The sequence below is a fragment of the Pieris rapae genome, chromosome 7 (genome assembly GCF_905147795.1).
Source record: "Pieris rapae chromosome 7, ilPieRapa1.1, whole genome shotgun sequence".
Taxonomy (NCBI): domain Eukaryota; kingdom Metazoa; phylum Arthropoda; class Insecta; order Lepidoptera; family Pieridae; genus Pieris; species Pieris rapae.
Window position 1 is genome coordinate 6,582,040 of NC_059515.1, and position 19,598 is coordinate 6,601,637.

The following is a 19,598-nucleotide window of genomic DNA, read 5'->3' on the forward strand; positions in this document are numbered from 1 at the left end:
TATTCCCATTACGAGTATATCCCCAAATAAGCATTAAGCACTTGATTGGCGAAGATGAGACAAGTTAGCTCTAAAGACTACACAAACTACAAAGTACAAACGCGGTGGAGACTCACTGTGGAAGCCCTTTGCCAATTGCCCCATCTCAATCACAAATATTTTTTAAAAAGGATATTGAAACAAATGGGAGCCAAATACATTTGTATTTTATAACATTCGTTATTTTACTGTTAAACTTTTTATAATTCACAAGGAGTTACACACGGCAGTAAGCTATAGTCTCTGGATTCTAGGCGGCCATATTTGTTTACTTTAAGTGCCATTTGAAAAAATATTCTGTCTGCTAATCATGTTGCAAAAAACTGTCATTATTATTTATTATACTAAAAGTTAGTATTTGCCTGTGATTATTGCATACCTGACATCACAGTGTTTGAAAATAGCTTAAAATTTAATTATCATAATATAGAGGAATGGAAATTGAAGGTCAAGAAGTAGAGAATAATCTCTAAATTATTTAAAAAAAAGATACATGCTAAGTTTAAATTAAAGAACGAGGAATCTGAATTGTACTCTACTTTAGTTTTCAAACGCCTTGAATATTATTAATGCAGAAACATACGCAGTTGATTGTTATATGATTTTAAATAAGCATTGATTTCCTGCAATCACGGTGATCCGGCGACTACGATATATCCGCGGTTCAGTTAACCGTGTGTCGTGGCGAAAATCAGTCGCAATGATTTTGGCGCTCGGTGCTGTAGTGGCGTTCATCGCTGTGTACCAATATCTTGGATTGTTACTCACAGCTGTAGTATTTATCACTTCTGGATTGTTGTACCTGTTGATATTCCATACGAGATGGTGCTATGTTGCCCTAAAAACTGCTCCAAGAGATATAAGGTAACGTAAGCCGTAGTATTACAGACAAGTAGTTTAGTGCTGTTCTATGGTATGATAAATTTTATAATAATGCTAAATCAAGTAATATCTTTAAAAAGTGTGCTGTGTATTTAAACAGTTCATGATATTATATCAGATTTAGAACACCATTGCTGTTGATAAAAATGTATGAAAAGTTTAAAAAAGTAAAAAAAATAAGATTTATTCAAAATTTTTATTATGAAAAATAACATAATATTTTAGTGGTTCATTAAATAAAATGCACCTAATAATAATGAGAAATGTAATGTACTTACTAGTTCTTGTTAAGGTATAGGTAAATAGGTTGCTTGTAAATACAGTACTTGTTTTATGATCACTTAAAACAAGTTTGAGGCTGAGGATTCACATTAAATAGATAATAAGAAAGAAACTGATTAAAATTTATGTTGAGGCATGAAATTTTTAATAATGCTTTCAATCATAGCCCTTAGTAAGAGGAATTTCAGTGTGTTTATCTGTCCTAAACCTTTGAAATGAGCATGTCAAGCCGTCAATTCCATTCTTGATTTTTTAAATGATTTAGTGGGATTCATCTGTCCCAGGGGCGAACTAGTTATGTAATACAAGTATACTCGTGACTACACATATTCAGATCATATTCGTGGAACTTTTTACATACTTAATAAGATTCTAAGCAATATTCCGTGAGATGACATTAGTACTTTACCTACTCTTATAAATTGTTTCAGAGCTCTCTGGTGTTATATAAAAGTATTACTCATAGCTTGGAAGTGCAGTAGACAAAATGCAACAGTACCAGATATATTTCACGAAGTTGTACAGAGAAATCCCAATAAGAATTGCTTTTTATTCCAAGAAGAAAAGTGGACTTTTAAGGAGGTTGGTGAACTTTTTTTAATGTTATTGGATTCACTTTAACTCAGGGTCCGTATTGCAGAGCTATGCTTAATGCATCTTAAATTATTTAGGTACATTTAGGGTATAGTTTCTGTGTGGAGAAGAACCAGGTGTGGCTAAGAATAATCAGTAATTACTTAAACTTGTAGCATATATATATATATGTACGGGTGGTTAATTCATCTACCCCATAGACTCAATAAATCTGATTTAATGGTAGTTCTAATATTAAAATTTGGTTTAAACCATAACTGAACAATAGGTTTGCCTTTTGTATCTGTTTATAATCTGCTTAAAACAAACATGTTGATCGTATTATAATACATGGTGTATATAATGTTGCCAACTATCAGATTCAGTCCCCTTATTATGCTCTATGTTGGTTAGCACAGTTAGTCAGAGAGTTGTTCAGTTAAATGAAAAAAAACATAGAACACTCAGGTTGGTATGCATGTGTTGCATGTGGCATCATATCTCCAAAACGTAGACACAGAATATAATGCAGTTGTTCAATTTGTGATCTTTTGAAGCATTCTGTTCAAGTTTTATCAGCTGCACTGCATGCTTAATGCTTTTCCTTTCTTCGTACCATATCTGAGAAATATTATTTAAAACACAATATATGCTGGTACCGCCTAGCTAAGAAAGAACTATGGGTTGTCAGGGGTTAATAAAGATTTAATTGAGTATTATTATTTTATTACATGTCTAGGTAGAAGATTACAGTCTGCGCGTGACAGCAGTTTTAAAGAACCAAGGCATCAAGAAGGGCAATATAGTCGGTCTGTTGACTAACAATTGTCCCCAAATGCCTGCACTATGGTTGGGTGCAACACGTTTGGGCGCTGTTTGCCCACTCATAAACATAAACCAGCGAGGCAACGCTTTAATACATTCAATAAACGTGGCTAAATGCGATGCCCTCATATTTTCCGAAGAATACCTGTCGGGTGAGTTCATTACGATGTTATTATTTATTACATAAGCCGCGCGAAAACGATTTTCCGTATTGATTTCATAGAGTTAATAGAATTAGACAAATGTATATTACTGTATAACAAGTTTTGCCCATGACCAAAAATATGTTTTCATATATCATCAGAATATAAATAATATATTTTCAAGACTTTTTGCCTGGTTCATATATATGAATGGTTCTTATATATTGAAACTATAGTTGTATAAAAATAGAATTAGATTATTATTATCACATTCTTTCTTTGTCTTATATTTCTGTGTATATGAATGTTTAGTTTATATAAGTTCTATCAGACTAGGCTGTTATCATCATATATAAATACCTATAAAAATAAAAATGAATTACAAAATCTGTTGCTAAGCGCACACCTCAAACACCTACCTTGAACATGAGAATGGAGAAAAATAAGAGGATTTTAAAAACAAACTAAAAATTTGACCTGTTTTTATTTAGCACTGAGGTATTTATTCGGGAAAAGTGAATGGTTTCAATGCAGTAGCATAGCAAAATCTACCATACGTTGGTATGTAGCTACTAAAAGGGAGGCTGATTCAAAAAGCATTTAAAAGCGAAACTATGGTCGCGAGAGCAGCTAGTTCATATAATATAATTACTTTAATCTCAAGATTTCTTTAACATTTCAGGTTTACTTATAAGTTCCACAGTCAATACTTTAAATTTTTTAAAATAGGTTTTATATTAATCCTGCATTCGCGTGTTGCTAGTTGTAATTAAAGCGCAAATATTGACGAGTTTCGACATTATTTATTCAAGTTTGTAGGTTATTGCTCATGCATTGACTGAGTTTTAAAAATATCTTTGACTTTAGTTCTTTTTCTCATATTATATTCGTACTACGTTTTCCTCATTTGCCTCAGAAAAAACTGGAATCTTAAGCATAATATATTGAATATATTTATACATTTATTTACTTTTTGTATTGCAAGGGCTACCAGCAGCAAGGACAAAAAAATACAATTAAAATTTAAATATTAAAAGGCTTCTTTAGGAGAATGGAATAATTTGTGTTTGATACTGTTTTTGTGCACGTTAAACATAAAAGGAATTACAGATTTAATTTATTTAATAATCCTAATTGTTATTACCGGTACTGGTAAAATCTGACCTGGATTCAATTACCGGCGCCAAAATAATAGTTTCGGTTGGAACATACCGTCCTATAGCAGCCGTCTGCTATGATTCTACCTTCTATCTACTAGCTATTTCTACCCTAATCACTAATCAACCAATTTCTCTCCCCAAACTAAAAAAAACGTTGTCACATATAAATTATTAAACACTGATGAAAACAATTTTTGCAGCCGTCCAAGATGTGTCTAGCCAGTTAGATCCAAAATTAAAACTGTATAAATTTTCCCACCGTCCATTGAACGCGCCTAAATCTCAGAAGGCCAGTGGTGATGGTATTCCTGACTTTATCGACCTTCTGGAGGTCACGCCACCTGCACCATGGACCAAGGCGGATGGCTTTGGCTTTCAGGGAAAGCTTCTATACATATACACTTCTGGAACAACTGGATTGCCGAAAGCTGCGGTTATAACTACTTCTAGGTGAGTTTAGACTACTATAAGTAAAGTACGTTGTAGGTACTTGTTTTTTATACCATTCATACAAGCTATACACAAATAGGACACACAAATAATGCTTTTAATTTATTTCATATAACCTGTTGTACTTTGCCGTGTAAGCATACATCTGGAACATTTGATATTAAATATATAAATATACATTTCTCTGCGATACGGGCGGCGTGCAATGGCGTACATTCGCTTTCACTTTTGACCCTTTTCTTATTTACTGGAACTTTCGCTGTATTATTGAATACTAGATAATTGGTCGAGTATATAATATATTTATGCATTTTACATCTTAAGAGTATTTTCATCGTATGAAAAATTAAGTATTGAGAGTTATCATGAAATATGGCTTTAAATAGTTTTTAATGTAAAATAACATGTAAATAACAATTTTCATGCATCAATCACGTGACAGAAACCGTCAGATTAGTGTACGGTGATGTATGTTTGTCTTCGCCTGTCTAATCTTAATAGTGTCATGAATATATCATTGGAGACTGATGTAAATATATATATATATGTGTATTTGCGTAATTTAAAAATGATAATGAACTCGTAAACAACGGTTGTTAACGTGTTTACAAGCATGACGCCATCTTGAGGAACTGTTTTGACGGGGTCTTGAAATTTTGAATGTGTAATTTTAAACCAATGCTTAATCGAGTTCTAAATTTACAATACATAATTGTAATATTAAAATCTCGTCAAGTAGCATTCTGATACGGAAATTACTACTACATCCATCCATCACAACCATCTCCAAAAAATAAACATTATAAACTTACTTAGATTAATACAAATGTTTCCTTTTTATAATATTAGTATAGATGGTAAGTTCAATAAAAAAAATAACGCCGGAATGCGCGTGCGTCGCTTTATCGTTGCTCGCGCTAGCCTTAGCGTGTGACTGTCCCTATTGTGATTGCCTGCCGTCCACTCTTTTGTTCTCGGTGCTACCCTATTTATATTTTTAGATATATTTAATTATTTGTTAAATCTAGACATGTCAAAAATGCAAATCTCATCTAAAGATTGCATAGTTCCCAGTTTACCTCATTATTAATGTAAATTCGAAAAAGTATAACTTGAGTTTTTATCTGATTTTTCTAAGTTTTTAAAGAGAGCAATACGGTTTTTAAAAAAAAAACGTGTTTAGTTATAAGTTTGTTACATTCCAGGAAATAATGTACACTGGACATGTAGCACTTTTAATTGTTGTTGAACATTGAAAAGAAGAGAAAAGAATTTTTGAAAAACAAAAAATTAAAAACAAGAAAGATGTGCAAATTTTTGTAAATTTTTCAAATCACGACTTCATTGATTTGGAAAATAAATATTTCTGTCGAAGACTATCGTATACTTTAATAGTTCACAGCTACTAGTGTGTAACAGATTAAAATTGAGCAGTTTAAGCATTGGTTCACCGTGTTCGTAACCTTGAGAACGTCCGTTCAAATCCCACTTGTAGACAACACTAAGGATGTTTTTATCTGTGGTTGTTGACCGTTAAAAAAACATGACTAGGAAATGGGCATATGCTCTAAACTAACTCCTGATAATTAACACGTCTATCTCAAATCTAACTTCATTACATATGACTTAATTCTTGATAAATTTATAATAACATTAATGCTGAATAGTGCACGATAATTTTACATAATTTAATATGATATTTAAATAGATACATTTACTGAATATATATACGAATGCATATTATGTTTATTGTTATCACATGCATTGCGTTGTTGTGCGAGAGGTCAATGTTTTGAGCTTTGAAATATTTCTTGTTAATAAAAACTTTGATTGAAATCAGTTTTTCCAAAAAAAAATACACAGTTATTTCCATTAACCGTTCATCAGTAGTCTTATGTTTTGACAAATCTTAATGGAAAAATTTCCAATTCATCTTTTAATTTATGTTAAACGATACATTTTTGTTTAATATTATTTGTTGTCATTGTTAATGGTTCTATCTTCTTAATACATATAAATCTCCTGTCACTATGTTTGTCCGCGATGGACTCCTAAACTACTTAACCGATTTTAAATTAAATTGGCACACCGGGAGCAGTCTGGTCCAACTTAAGAGATAAGATAGCTTAGATCATTAATTATAGTCGCAATTTTATTTTATTACAAATTATTTGTTTATTATTTGATACATTTCTAACAGATGGCGCTGAGTTTTCCTTTCACATCAGTTCTCCTACATTTTCCCTTGAATAGCTTACTATGTAATATAACAAAAACCTTAGCCACAGCAACGCTTGGCCGAGTCTGCTAGTAACTTATATGGCTGCGTCGTTATAAATTGTCTTTATTTAATTAAATTAATAATTGATACTCCTTTAAATTCTTTAGTATGATTAAAATAATAAATCAAACGAGATGATTTTGAATCATTTTGTTTTCAACAACTGAGACAACACTGTTTCGTTAGAGATATACCGTGCTTGGTTACCATGGTAACCGTGGTAACAAGAAAGACGTCATTACTCAACATGACTAAACGTATGTTATTTATTTGTAGTCATTTTAGTTTGTGTAACATCGAGTATGTTAAATCAATGTTAGATAAACAAGAGCTATATACTGTTTTAAGATTACAAAAGATCATTATATCCATGTGCAGTAGTTTTCACAAAGGAAAACATTCCAACGAAAGTGTTCAACCAAAAAATCAATGTTAGGTACTATCAATAGCTAATCATCTACTTGTCTACATAGGGTATACCGAACTGGATTATTATTTGATAACCATGATACATATTCATAGTTCAAGGACAATAATAAATATTTAATGTACGCCTCCGGTTGGTGCCTCACCCGGTGTTCAGGCCAATTTCCGGCGAAATATTCTTTAATTCGGCCCCCTTTGTAACACAACGGCTAAATTTATATAAATTACAAAGTTTATAACTAGTGCTTAGGATACAATGGATAAATATGTTAGTTATTTCAACTATGTATTTGCGTGTTGTTCCCACGAGAATGTAAGTGCGTGCTCTTATTTCACCATGCGTATTGCTGATAGAGGACAAATCTTTGTTTTTATTATTAATTATTAATTTCTTAAATTGAGCATTTACTATGTATTTATTTTTGACGTTCAGAAGTGTACATTGTGTTCATCAATGATTTTGATTTGATTTTGATAGTAATAAATACATGAACCTATAGTCATGACAGAAATATGATTGTCTGTGTACCTTAATTTTGCTTTAATGTTTGAGTATACATGGGAATGGGTATTCCCATGTATGAGTGTAGCTTAGAGAATTTTTAAATATGCGTGCGGGTTGTGTGTTAGGTTTTGGAACCTCTCAGAGTCATATCAAAATAGGTATAGCATATGTAGTATCAAAATCCAATTCGGCTATCGTATTTTTATGTGTTTTGTGAGTTTATATCTGGATATGTTGCCTATATCAGAATCCATTTTTTTTTCTATAAAATAAATGAATTATCTTAGAACATCACCCACAATTTCCAAAGTTAAATTGAATTTTCAGGTTCATTTTCATGGTAGCCGGTCTGCATCACATGCGTCTTAATTCATCTGATGTGGTCTATTGCTCGTTGCCGCTGTACCACACTGCTGGTGGCGTTGTTAGCGTTGGGCAGGCGCTCGTCTTTGGCTGCACAGTTGTATTGAAACCGAAGTTCTCAGCATCGCAGTTTTTCCCTGACTGCGCTAAGTATAAGGCAACGGTAAGTTTTATAAATACTAGGATTTTATTTAATCTGAAAAAAATACTCGATTCATTTTAAAAAATCCTTAGTTCTCGGTATTTTGAAGGTACCATCCTCGCCAAAATGCAATAATTTGAGGACCACTCTTCCCCAATCAAGAATTTGAAGTGAATTCACGCACGATAGATTGTACAAAAATTCTTTCAAAAAGATTACGTACTTCTTTCCGAAATAAAAAAATGTGGATAGATAATAATATAATATAATCCAATTGAATAATATAATTGTTTGATGGTAAATAGGTACGCAGGACGTAATTCGGAAATAAATAATTAGTATTGTCTTTTATTAACATAACTTTTACACATTTAAAGAAAACACTTTTTTAACGGATTGAAGTTATGTATAAAAACTTATAATTATTTAAACATAATTTTAAATTTATCTCTTTGTTTTCTAAATATATTTTTTTGGTTAATTATACCAATCGAAATCAGTGTTTCAGAATCAGTTCTTATTAGTTAAAGACGTCTGTCGGTTCCGCTAGTTTCTTTGTAAACGTTACGTTTTTTTAATAATATCAAGTAGCTTTTCTTTTCATTGCTGTGCCTAACCAACATCCTTATTGTAATAAAACACGTGTAAAATATTATCATAAGGAATGTAATAAAGATTTGAGTTTGAAGTACGTTTTAACGTATATTTTGGTGTGCGTACAAATGGATGTGGATAATTAATTATATCTTTCTAGGCAGCTCATTACATTGGAGAGATGTGCCGGTACATCCTAGCCACGCCCCCGTCGCCGGTGGACAAGCAGCACAACGTACGGGTTATATTCGGCAATGGGCTTAGACCTCAGGTAATATAATTTTTGTATGTATGTTTGCATGTAAGACTCTGAGTACTAACTCATTGTTCAAGGCAAAAACTTAAAGACAATGTTTAATTAATCTAATTTCTGATTAAATGTATGTTTAATGTTATCATTTACATTGAGTAACGCGCTGAGTTATCGTTATAATATAACTAATTGAATTAGAATCCACCAAAAACAGTACAAACTTTTTTAGTTTAACCAAGCACAACAAACGTAGAAGACCCTAAAAGAAAAAAGGGAATGAAAATTTGATTTTTACAATGATTTTTTGATTACTTGTTGAAATTGCATACTACCCGATATTATGAGTAAACAAAAATGTTAATATGATCACGTGCCTGAAAAAGAGCTAAATTAATAATAATTGGTTTTATCTATTGGTTTATCAAAATACAAGTTGACGTTGACAAATAATATAGAGAGGATTTTTTTTAAATAACTCAAAAACTTGGAACGTTTCTCTCATCATCTCTCTTTTTATTCCCATAATATTTTTGTTTATACATCCATAACTATATAGCAGTATAGCATATAATCATATACAGCGTATACAGTCAATGACGTAAAACGACTAGACCCGTTCGCATACATTTCCATAACAATTTAAATTGGTATTTCACACATTGGTAATGTACATTATCCTTAACTCGAGGTCGTGTTTATGATCTTTTCCATCGTCGCTACGATATTAAACTTAAAAATGTAACCTTGAAGCAGTTATCACTCTAAAAAAGCAACCAACATTTTTCAAAACATTCAAAGAAATTAGCCTGTGTATACCAAGGGATAAACACCACGATGTATCCAAAAAATTGTTACCATGGCTATTAAACTGTTTAATCACCTTTCTAGAAGTTATAGATCAAGGGGAAGATGATTAAAACTTTTAAAGGCAAGGTGTCTTTATAGCCTGGACGAGTATTTAGATCATAAGTTTGACACCAATTCTAAATAACATATCTATTATAAAATTAATAATACATTTGCATGCCTATGTATATGTGGCTGATTGTGTGCGATATATGTGTCTACCACTATCTTAGCAAATAAACGATTTCATTTTCAAATTGAGTTTGGGTTATGCAAGTTAAAACTTTAATCGACTTACGAATTACGTTTCGAGTGTATTTTGTAAAGTTGATTGTTATTACATGGAAGATTACATCTAGCCTAACTTGAAGTCTGATGAGTAATTTACATCTAACCTAATTTTTTTAATGAGGGTATTTAACATGACAAAGTGTCCAATATCACTACATGCAAACAGGCTTTATTAAGGGAACACGTTGTACTTTTGTACTGTTGTTCTATTATTTCACTTAAGTAAATGTATGGGTGTAGTGAAAATAAAAAATAAAAACTTGTTAAATCTCTCAAAGATCTCAAAATCTTTGATTACCTTGAAACAGAAAATTTGTCATTCATTTGAGATAGATATTAAATTAAAATCATTCACACACCCAACCAACAGTCATGATTCAGTAATGTTTCTTATTTTAGCTTATTATATATTCTGTATAATGTTGAATATTTTCTATTCACAATGTAAGCCTAGTTATCTGATACCACAGGGCTTCTTAAGGCCTATTATAGGCCAGCCTCTCACAAACATCCAATGCAGAACATATCAACCATAAATTATAAGTATTTTTGAATTTTGATTTTAAAATATTAGTGCATTATTTTTAAATATAACATGGGACAAGCGGGCTGAAGCCTCATCTGATGTTAAGTTGTGCCTATGAGCAATCATATTGACAGGATGCTCGCAAATGCCTTGCAGGGCCTTAAACAAACGTAATACGATTTCATGGGTTACTTAGTTACTTTTTTAGAGATGATTAAATTCTACGTGGCGACATACTTATACTCAAGTGACGTATGGATCCATACCTCCACTATTCGTTAAACAATACACTCTGCTACTCATAGAACAGGGTTAGCTATATCCACTTAATCCACCCTCCATCACGACCGCATCAACAAGGCCCTCAGGGCGTCGACAAAGTGTGGACTACTTAGGTAGCAGGAGAACAGCGAAAGTTCTCTCTCCTTCCCTTCCTCAAAAGGGATCTATATCTATACTATCACTCTTTTTCAACTGACTTCTGTAGCATTATTTGCTCCATCGCAATTTATATTCGCTACGTATCAAGATTAATAAAAATATTTCCTGTGATCCTGAAATAAATGTTTTGTTTGTTACAAGGTTTCTTTATTAAAAACAAGAATGATAGTGACAATCAAAAAATGCTTCAACACACTATTTCCTAGTCATATTTATCTAATATAATAAAATGAGACATTTGACGAATGATAAAAAATATAACAATAAGTAGGTAGTATTATAAATATCGGTAGTATTCATGCGGGGTCAACTCGGGTCACGTTTCACAACGCGTTTGTGATTATAATTGCGCTAAGAATATGACAAAGCAGTTTGTAAATAATTACCGAAACGACAATTAACTGTATTCATATGACGAATCTTATAATAAATTAAAATTTCATTAATAAAAATTTTCGTATGAAAAATAAATTAGAACGTGTGAATGGGCCGCTTAACATTTACAATACAAGGCGACTGTGGATGGTGTAGTCGGGTTGGGTACGCCTTGCCGTACATATTGGACCAAATCCAGGACACTAGGGAAGGGATAAATTAACGCCAAAACTCAATCCATTTTTGACCATCTGAGAAAGACATTTTATTCCAAATATTGATAAAAGTGTGCCAATAACCAATCGACGGATTGTAATAGCCATCTGTTGATACAAGCTATCCAAGGAAGGACGGATCGGTGTATGTGGATAGACCTTTGTGTGAGAATTACAAATCAACTGAGCCAATATCCTATCTTAAGAATTTAACTAACACAAGTTTTAAAAATAATTAAAAAGATATTTAATATGTTTTAAACATAGATATGTATATTTTATACGGTTTTTTTACTTTATTTGGTTTATATTGATTATCCAAAAGTAAAGAGCGACGGATAGAAGAGAATCTCTTCGGATTCTATTCCATCTGATGTTTTCTATCTGAGAATGTGGATTAATTATTGGGTTCGGGCGTAAAAGTACCAATAACCGACGAACACGCAGGTCAGAATCGTTGGGAGTAGAGACACGCGGTCTGCCGTCAAAGCCGTGAAGATATAAATAAATTTGACAAACAAAAAAACCTAAGCCCTTTATAAAAGTCATTTCGAGTACATTACGTCGTAATCAGAGACTGAAACCTCCGCAGGCTTCTAATTTCATCGACAAACAGACTCATTATGCAAAAATGACAGTATTTCCAATGGAATTTTGTTCTTTACAATAGTAATAATTAACTTATCACGATGACATTTTGTTATACTTGAGAAATTTTGAAGAAAAAGGTTGCCCAATTATTTTATCACCTAGGCAATTGAAACAGTGAAAATAGTACTCGTCCGTTTACGCCCTTGATTTGAGAACTGTGTTTTTACTGATGTTCATAAGTGTACCTACCTACTCGATAATTTGATTTGACTCGGTTGCTGTAATTGTCTGATATTATCATTATAAATATTTATTTTATGAATGGAATTCAAGATAATGCTGAACCGGTTTCTTAAGTATAGATATAATTGTTTAAGGCACGCGATTATTAAATTCCCATAATACGAAGGAGTATTTTAAACCATTTAATTTGATTATACACTAACTCCTTTCTTCTAATAATCAGTTCAAAGAAGGCCATAGGTACTCTTGGAGACACAATAATCAATGGAATGGAAAATCACCAGTTTTATATCTGTAATTTAATTAAAGAATTATTAATAACAAATAATTATAATAAATGACCTTATAAAGAGTGATTAAATATAATAATAAAGACTTACTACATCACAACATGGGCGGCCGGATAAGTCAGGAGATTCTTCCACAAATTTTCATTTAATATAAATACAGCTCAGAGTACAATTAATTACAGCAAAGATTTACTAGTACAATATTTTAAGATGTTCCTACAGTGGCATAGCTACTTTGGGTGGCACCCGGTGCGGAATTTGGTCACCATATCGAATGTACAAAGCAATAAATTTTATATGATAAAGGATATGGATCATTTATTAAAAGATCGCGAGTATGGGACGGGGAATCCCCCGCGACGGTATGCGGAAATCCCTGAATTCTACATAGAGCTGAGCTAGTGCTAGTGGACAGGAATCCCTGAATAGAAATTTTTATTCTAGCAGTTTATTTGTTTTTTTGTTTGTGCATTGTTCTTGCAAGTTGAGATACCTGTGCGGACCGCCCCCTAACTCCTACGATATAATTCCTGCACCGTTTTTAACCAATATCCATTGTCCTTGTCATTTACGCGCCCTTTTTGAAATAAGTGGAGAAGACTACGTTCATAATAATATATCAAAGAGTGTTTTTATTTTCAGATTTGGACAGAGTTCGTAACGCGCTTTAATATCAAATACGTCACCGAGTTTTATGGAGCAACAGAAGGAAACGCTAATATTGGTAAGATATGAAAAAAAATTGTATAATAATAATAATTTATTTGCAAGAATGGTACAAAAATGTTATGTTGGTACAATCTAAATTTCGCATATGCTGCCACAAATGGTGTGCATTTATCGTCAATTCTTATATTATTATATAACTACATCATCACATTATTAAAGTATGTATACACGTAATCAAATTAATATTAATTATTAGCACGATTACTGAGATTTAAACATTTATTTATTTTTAGGCAATGATTAGCCTCTATATTTTTTGCTAATAAAAAGTATTTTTTATAGCCAATACTGATGGTACCCCGGGAGCAATTGGCTTCCTATCTCGCATCTTTCCGAGTGTATATCCCATCGCCATAATAAAAGTTGATCAAGAAACTGGTGAACCAATCAGGAACTCGCAAGGATTGTGTCAGGTATTGAAAATTTATTGACGTAATATATAGGCACTTACGTCCCACCAATAAATACTTAAATAAGGCTTAAAGGTAAATGTTGGCTTTATTGAATTATATTTAAATTACCTGCTAAGAGAAATATGAAATTACCAAAATATAATTGTGATACATATTATAAAATAGAGTGCAAACAGGCAGGAGAGTCACCTGATAAGTGATACCGCCGCCTATGGACACTCGCATTACAGAGGCCTCGCAGGTGCGTTGCCGGCCTTTTAGTCAAGTAAATATGTTTGTTTGAAAATATGTATGAATGGATATTATTATTTCTAATTAAAAAAAAAACATTTTTTGGATCCTAGTGGTCGCATAGCATACGGCACATTGGGTGCCGAAAACTCGGATCCGAGAGATAGGGATGGAAATGTTTAAAAAATATGAACGGGACGCACCCGAGTACGGCACTGCTACTATGACCCCGCCCCACTCGGATCCGAGAAAAGAGCACTTAATGTGTTAAAAAATTGAGAAAAATAAATCAAGTTTGTTCGTAGATGGCGGGTCCGGATGAGCCGGGCGTTTTCATTGGAAAGATATCTGCAAATAACCCGTCTCGGGAGTACCACGGCTACGTTGATAAGGCGGCCTCTGATAAGAAGGTTGTCAAGGATGTCTTTGTGAAAGGCGATTCCGCTTTTATATCGGGTGAGACATTGTTTCGTAAATTAATGAGGAGTACCTAGTAGATAGATAGTTGATTATAGAATACCTTTCAAGTAGCAGTCGCTGTGGAAAGAGAATTTAAAACTGTTTATTATATTTTAATAATACAGTTATTATTTGCTACACGTGATTTTATTTATTACCGAAAATTATTAAATTTTCCATATAAAGTATCAATATAACTCTCGAACTATAATACCGTGTTGTGAATACATCATACATACATCTACCTATGACGGTTCTCTTTCCGCTGGGACTCTATAGTTCGGCATTTGTTTTATAAGTTTTCTTCTAGGCAATTCGCTGTTATAGAAAAATTTTGTTCCACAGTAAATTAAAAGTATGAAAAATAAGTGTTATGAGTAATCTGTATGAAACGTGGCTTAAAACGTGGCGGGTGTTAGCTGTAGGTGTACTATATAAATAATATGTAAAAAAAAAAGAAAGCTTTTTGAAGTAGAATAACATGTAAATAATAATTGTTAATTTAAAAGAAACCGTTATTAAAATACAGGTTCTTGCATATGTTAGTAACGTTACAAAAAATCGTCTCAAATTCTAAACGAAGATGAAGTAGCAAGCTTGAAAATAATGCCTACTGACAATTAACGTACCGAAAAGTTGACGTTTGTGTACGTGTACGACGCCGTCTTGCCTAGGATAGGGTTTTGATTAGTTCTTTAAATTATGAATGTTAGTTCATATTTTATCTTCAAAATTATAATGGATTCTTTTTGTTTATTGTATGCACTTCGTGTTTATTATTTTTGTGTTTTTTTTTTCTTCAGTGCCAGAATGCCCAGGGCTGGCAAGCTATTGTCATTGTGTTATGTTATCATCATCATCAATAGCTATACAACCCCATGTAGGACTCAGGCCATTAGTCAAAATATAGTACCTCTATTGTATAGTCTCTCTAGACTTGTTATTCAATATTTAATTTAAAAAGCCAATACTTAACTCGGAATTACAAATAACAATATGTATAGGTTCTATAGTCACTAATTAATAATCTTTGAATTTATGATTGATATCAAATATATATTTGATTACAGGTGATATTTTGGTAGCCGACGAATTCGGTTATCTTTACTTCCGGGATCGCACAGGCGACACCTTCCGGTGGCGAGGTGAAAACGTCAGTACCAGCGAAGTGGAGGCAGCAATTTCCAGGGTTGCTAGCCATAGAGATGCAGTTGTTTATGGTGTCCTGGTAAGACATATTTTCGATGTAATAATGGAGGAGACCATTACAAAATAATGAGTTGAAATACTTCAGAATTTGATTTTTTTATAGAAAACGGAATTGTAATTTAACGTAAGCACATATTGTTTATTCATTTACTTTACGTCAAATTTTCTCACTTATTACTCTAAAGTTATCGAAAAAATTAAACACGGTAGAAAACATTTTTTTTATTATTATTAAATTAAAATACGAACCAACGAAGTAAAACTAGCTTCTTTAGCTTCTATATTCCCTTAGAAAAGGCAAATAATTAAAAAGGAATTTTTCTTAGCTATAAGAAGGAATTTTTCGTTCCAAATTAATATCTTCTGTAATTTTTAGGTTCCTAATACAGAGGGCAGAGCTGGTATGTGCGGGATAGTAGATCACGAAGGAAGTCTAGATTTAGAGCAACTAGCCCATGACCTAGCTCGGGATTTGCCTCCCTACGCCAGGCCTATCTTTGTGAGAGTCATGTCCAGTATGGATATGACCGGTAAGCATTTTATATTGGTTTTGTTTCTCTTTAAAATATGATACTAAACACTTCAATGTTTATATGTCTTAATTTGTAGGTGTTGTTTTTATAATGTTATATATTTTGATATACTAAATGTGTACCATTGATAATCGTAAAGTAAATAAACAATTAAACTGAGACTCAGTAAACAATATAATTCCTGGTAAATGGGACGCTTAGATACCTGGGTTCGTCACCTACTCTGTGTCTAAAACACTATCATAAAGTAAATAAACAATTAAACTAAGACTCGGTAAACAATTTAATTCCTAGTAAATAGGACGCTTAGATACCTGGGTTCGTCACCTACTCTGTGTCTAAAACACTATCATAAAGTAAATAAACAATTAAACTAAGACTCGGTAAACAATTTAATTCCTAGTAAATAGGACGCTTAGATACCTGGGTTCGTCACCTACTCTGTGTCTAAAACACTATCATAAAGTAAATAAACAATTAAACTAAGACTCGGTAAACAATTTAATTCCTAGTAAATAGGACGCTTAGATACCTGGGTTCGTCACCTACTCTGTGTCTAAAACACTATCATAAAGTAAATAAACAATTAAACTAAGACTCGGTAAACAATTTAATTCCTAGTAAATAGGACGCTTAGATACCTGGGTTCGTCACCTACTCTGTGTCTAAAACCAAATTGGCTAAATTCCTTATTTATTTAGAAAAAGGTTTGCCAAACAAACATTGCAATAAGAATTTACATCTTCACATAAATGTTGCAATAAAAGTGATTGAACCGGCTGTTCAATCAACTATTGCTAACAAACAGAATCCTCACCAACTATGTGATCTGATAAGCAAGAGATATAAATGATAAGTTATTGCAAAATTTTGGAAAAGATAGTTACTAGCCAATTTAAGTAAAAGAGTTAAAAGGGACGAGGAGGGGAGGGAGTTAAACTCGGGTGAAAATATTAGTTTGAATTTTTTCATTGCTGAAGATTATGTTTCACAATCACACAACTACTACTAACTAACAAACACCAAAATAATATTTATTTACTCACACTGTTTAATTGTACCCTTACGAAACACGTGTTTTAAGTATAATAATACTAGAATATAAAACTTGAACATAGTTATCGATTTCCATACCACCTAGACCTAACTTTACGATGTCGAATTTAGGTGTCGGTGAGCGACGCGCATCGTAAAAATTCACTCTCATCATTTGCTCCATCGCGCCAAAAGAAGTATAACTTAGAAAAATAATAAAAAATTTACTATTTTTTCAGGAACATTCAAAATGAAGAAGACAGATCTACAAAAGGAAGGTTTCGATCCAAGTTTAACGAAAGGTGACAAAGTCTATTATCTGGATATGAAACAGAATAAATACATACCTTTAGGACCTCAAGAGTATGAATCTATAAACAATGGAAAGATTCGATTGTGATTGAAAATTAAATGCGTTTTTGGACATGTATCAAATTGGTTAAAGTTAACTGTGATCGGTTGAAGCTGGTTTTTAAACCACTTTTTGGGAATATTTTTCATTTTGCAAACAATTTCTTGCTTCTTAATACTCAATTCGCTTGTACCTTTAAAAATTGTGATAGAGTCCACATTGCCGCGTATATGCCATAGCTTGTAGTATTCCTACATTTGTTATTAGTTGTTACGTGTTAAAAAATCGAATAATATGAAACTAATAATCTCTCTGTGAAAAATATTTATAATGTTATCGAATATGTATTTAAATTATGAACCTCATCATTGATCTTATGAAAACGAGCGTTGAATAATGCTACGACGTACACATGTACGTAGGCCTGCGTATACGTCTCCAATTATTTTGTCTTTATCACTCTTGTGTGAATGGGCAAATAAATAAACGGGACAAAACACATTTGCCGAATGCGTATATAATATTACCTAGAGCTGAGAAATCCATTAACAATTGAAACCTGCTTACGGCATTTTAATCTTGCTTTTATTTACCATACATTTTGTGTAGGTGATACAAATTTTGTATAAATTCTCATAGTAATTGTTATGTAATTTTATCAAGTTATTATAGTGGAAGGGGTAATGTTAGCTAATATGAGTGTTCAATGTGCATTATAGGGTTTATCCATATATTTTAAATTCATACTAGGTCCTTCACGAAGGAATAAAACGAAATGGGAGTTTGACAATCATGTTTCATACATTTTGCGCGTTTCTAGGACAACATTTTACCATTGGCTCTCATAAATTTATCTATTTAAAATAAAAATTTACATTCAGAAGTATAAATGTATTTTGTTATTTCTTTCTATCAGTGCAGGCCTTTTTCGAGATTCTGAAATATATATTATAATCTAGTTTAATAAAGCTTATGGGTGAACTTAGGTGCTAATATGAACATACTAAAGCTTGCATGGCTATGGAGTCTTTAAACTATCTTATTGGGAATTTTATTTTTATGAAAATCGCAGACATTCAAGACAACAGTTTAGAAACAGTATTTTAAATCAAAGGCTATGTTAAATTCTATTTTGATCTTTTTTTGGTTTCCAGTCTATAATTGTAAGACTGACGCAATCATTTATTTAGGTAGTAAGGTTTAGGGTACTGTTATACTAGTATTAAAGTTTATATTTTTTAATTGTGTTTTATTTATAAATCCTTAATGTTAGTATCGCTGGCAGGCTAACCTGGTGTCCACAACAAAAATATTGACCGCAATAGTGTACATTGGTGCGTATAAAGCAGTGGAAACCTGTAAACACTACAATGTTATTGTTGAACTTAATTTGCTGAAATATCTCTATGTGCCCATAACAAAAATTAAGGCGTCATCTTACTACAACCTCCAATTTTTATGTTTTAACATCCCTTAGTGTTGCAAAGTTATGATGTAGGAAAACTTAATATTTAAATCGCGATGGAGCTATGCTATATGGGTGTACTTGTCGAACTTGCTACGTATTGGAATTATCTATCTTCCAACTGGTAATTCCAATTTCCTAGTGCCTGAAACTATATAAAAATCAATTGTTATTGGGTAGGCAATGCTAAATTGATTTTTGATTCTGTAGGCGCATAGTTTTATATAAATCTTTCGCTGATGAATCACTTTCCATTCATGGTCGGGTAATTTAAAATTTTATTTTGAATGAAAAGTTTGGCGTTAAAAGGCTTATAAAACTACAAACACAGATAATTAATTTCTTATAGAATTGAATTTGGTCATGGAGAAATCTGACACGTGCTTTTAATGAAAAGGCTGTAAATAAATTCTATAGATCCTACCATAAATACTGT

General features: G+C 32.3%; 1 protein-coding gene across 1 annotated transcript; it reads left to right on the plus strand.

Moving 5' to 3' along the window:
* Nucleotides 1–339: 339 nt before the first annotated feature.
* Nucleotides 340–18,939, plus strand: LOC111000593 (long-chain fatty acid transport protein 4). The gene is made up of 12 exons (XM_022270097.2): nucleotides 340–903; nucleotides 1,635–1,785; nucleotides 2,516–2,753; nucleotides 4,105–4,354; nucleotides 7,894–8,092; nucleotides 8,826–8,936; nucleotides 13,379–13,460; nucleotides 13,748–13,878; nucleotides 14,415–14,565; nucleotides 15,639–15,796; nucleotides 16,154–16,307; nucleotides 17,585–18,939. The coding sequence occupies exons 1-12, from the start codon at nucleotides 740–742 to the stop codon at nucleotides 17,743–17,745; spliced, it is 1,950 nt and encodes a 649-aa protein (XP_022125789.2). The 5' UTR covers nucleotides 340–739; the 3' UTR covers nucleotides 17,746–18,939.
* Nucleotides 18,940–19,598: the final 659 nt, after the last annotated feature.

What these genes read in the sequence shown, in the direction of transcription:
- LOC111000593 (XM_022270097.2), top strand. Translation starts at nt 740, where the DNA reads ATGATTTTGGCGCTCGGTGCTGTAGTGGCGTTCATCGCTGTGTACCAA. An exon ending in CGATTCCGCTTTTATATCGG is followed by an intron (nt 14,566 to 15,638) that starts GTGAGACATTGT and finishes ATTTGATTACAG; the next exon opens with GTGATATTTTGGTAGCCGAC. An exon ending in GTCCAGTATGGATATGACCG is followed by an intron (nt 16,308 to 17,584) that starts GTAAGCATTTTA and finishes CTATTTTTTCAG; the next exon opens with GAACATTCAAAATGAAGAAG.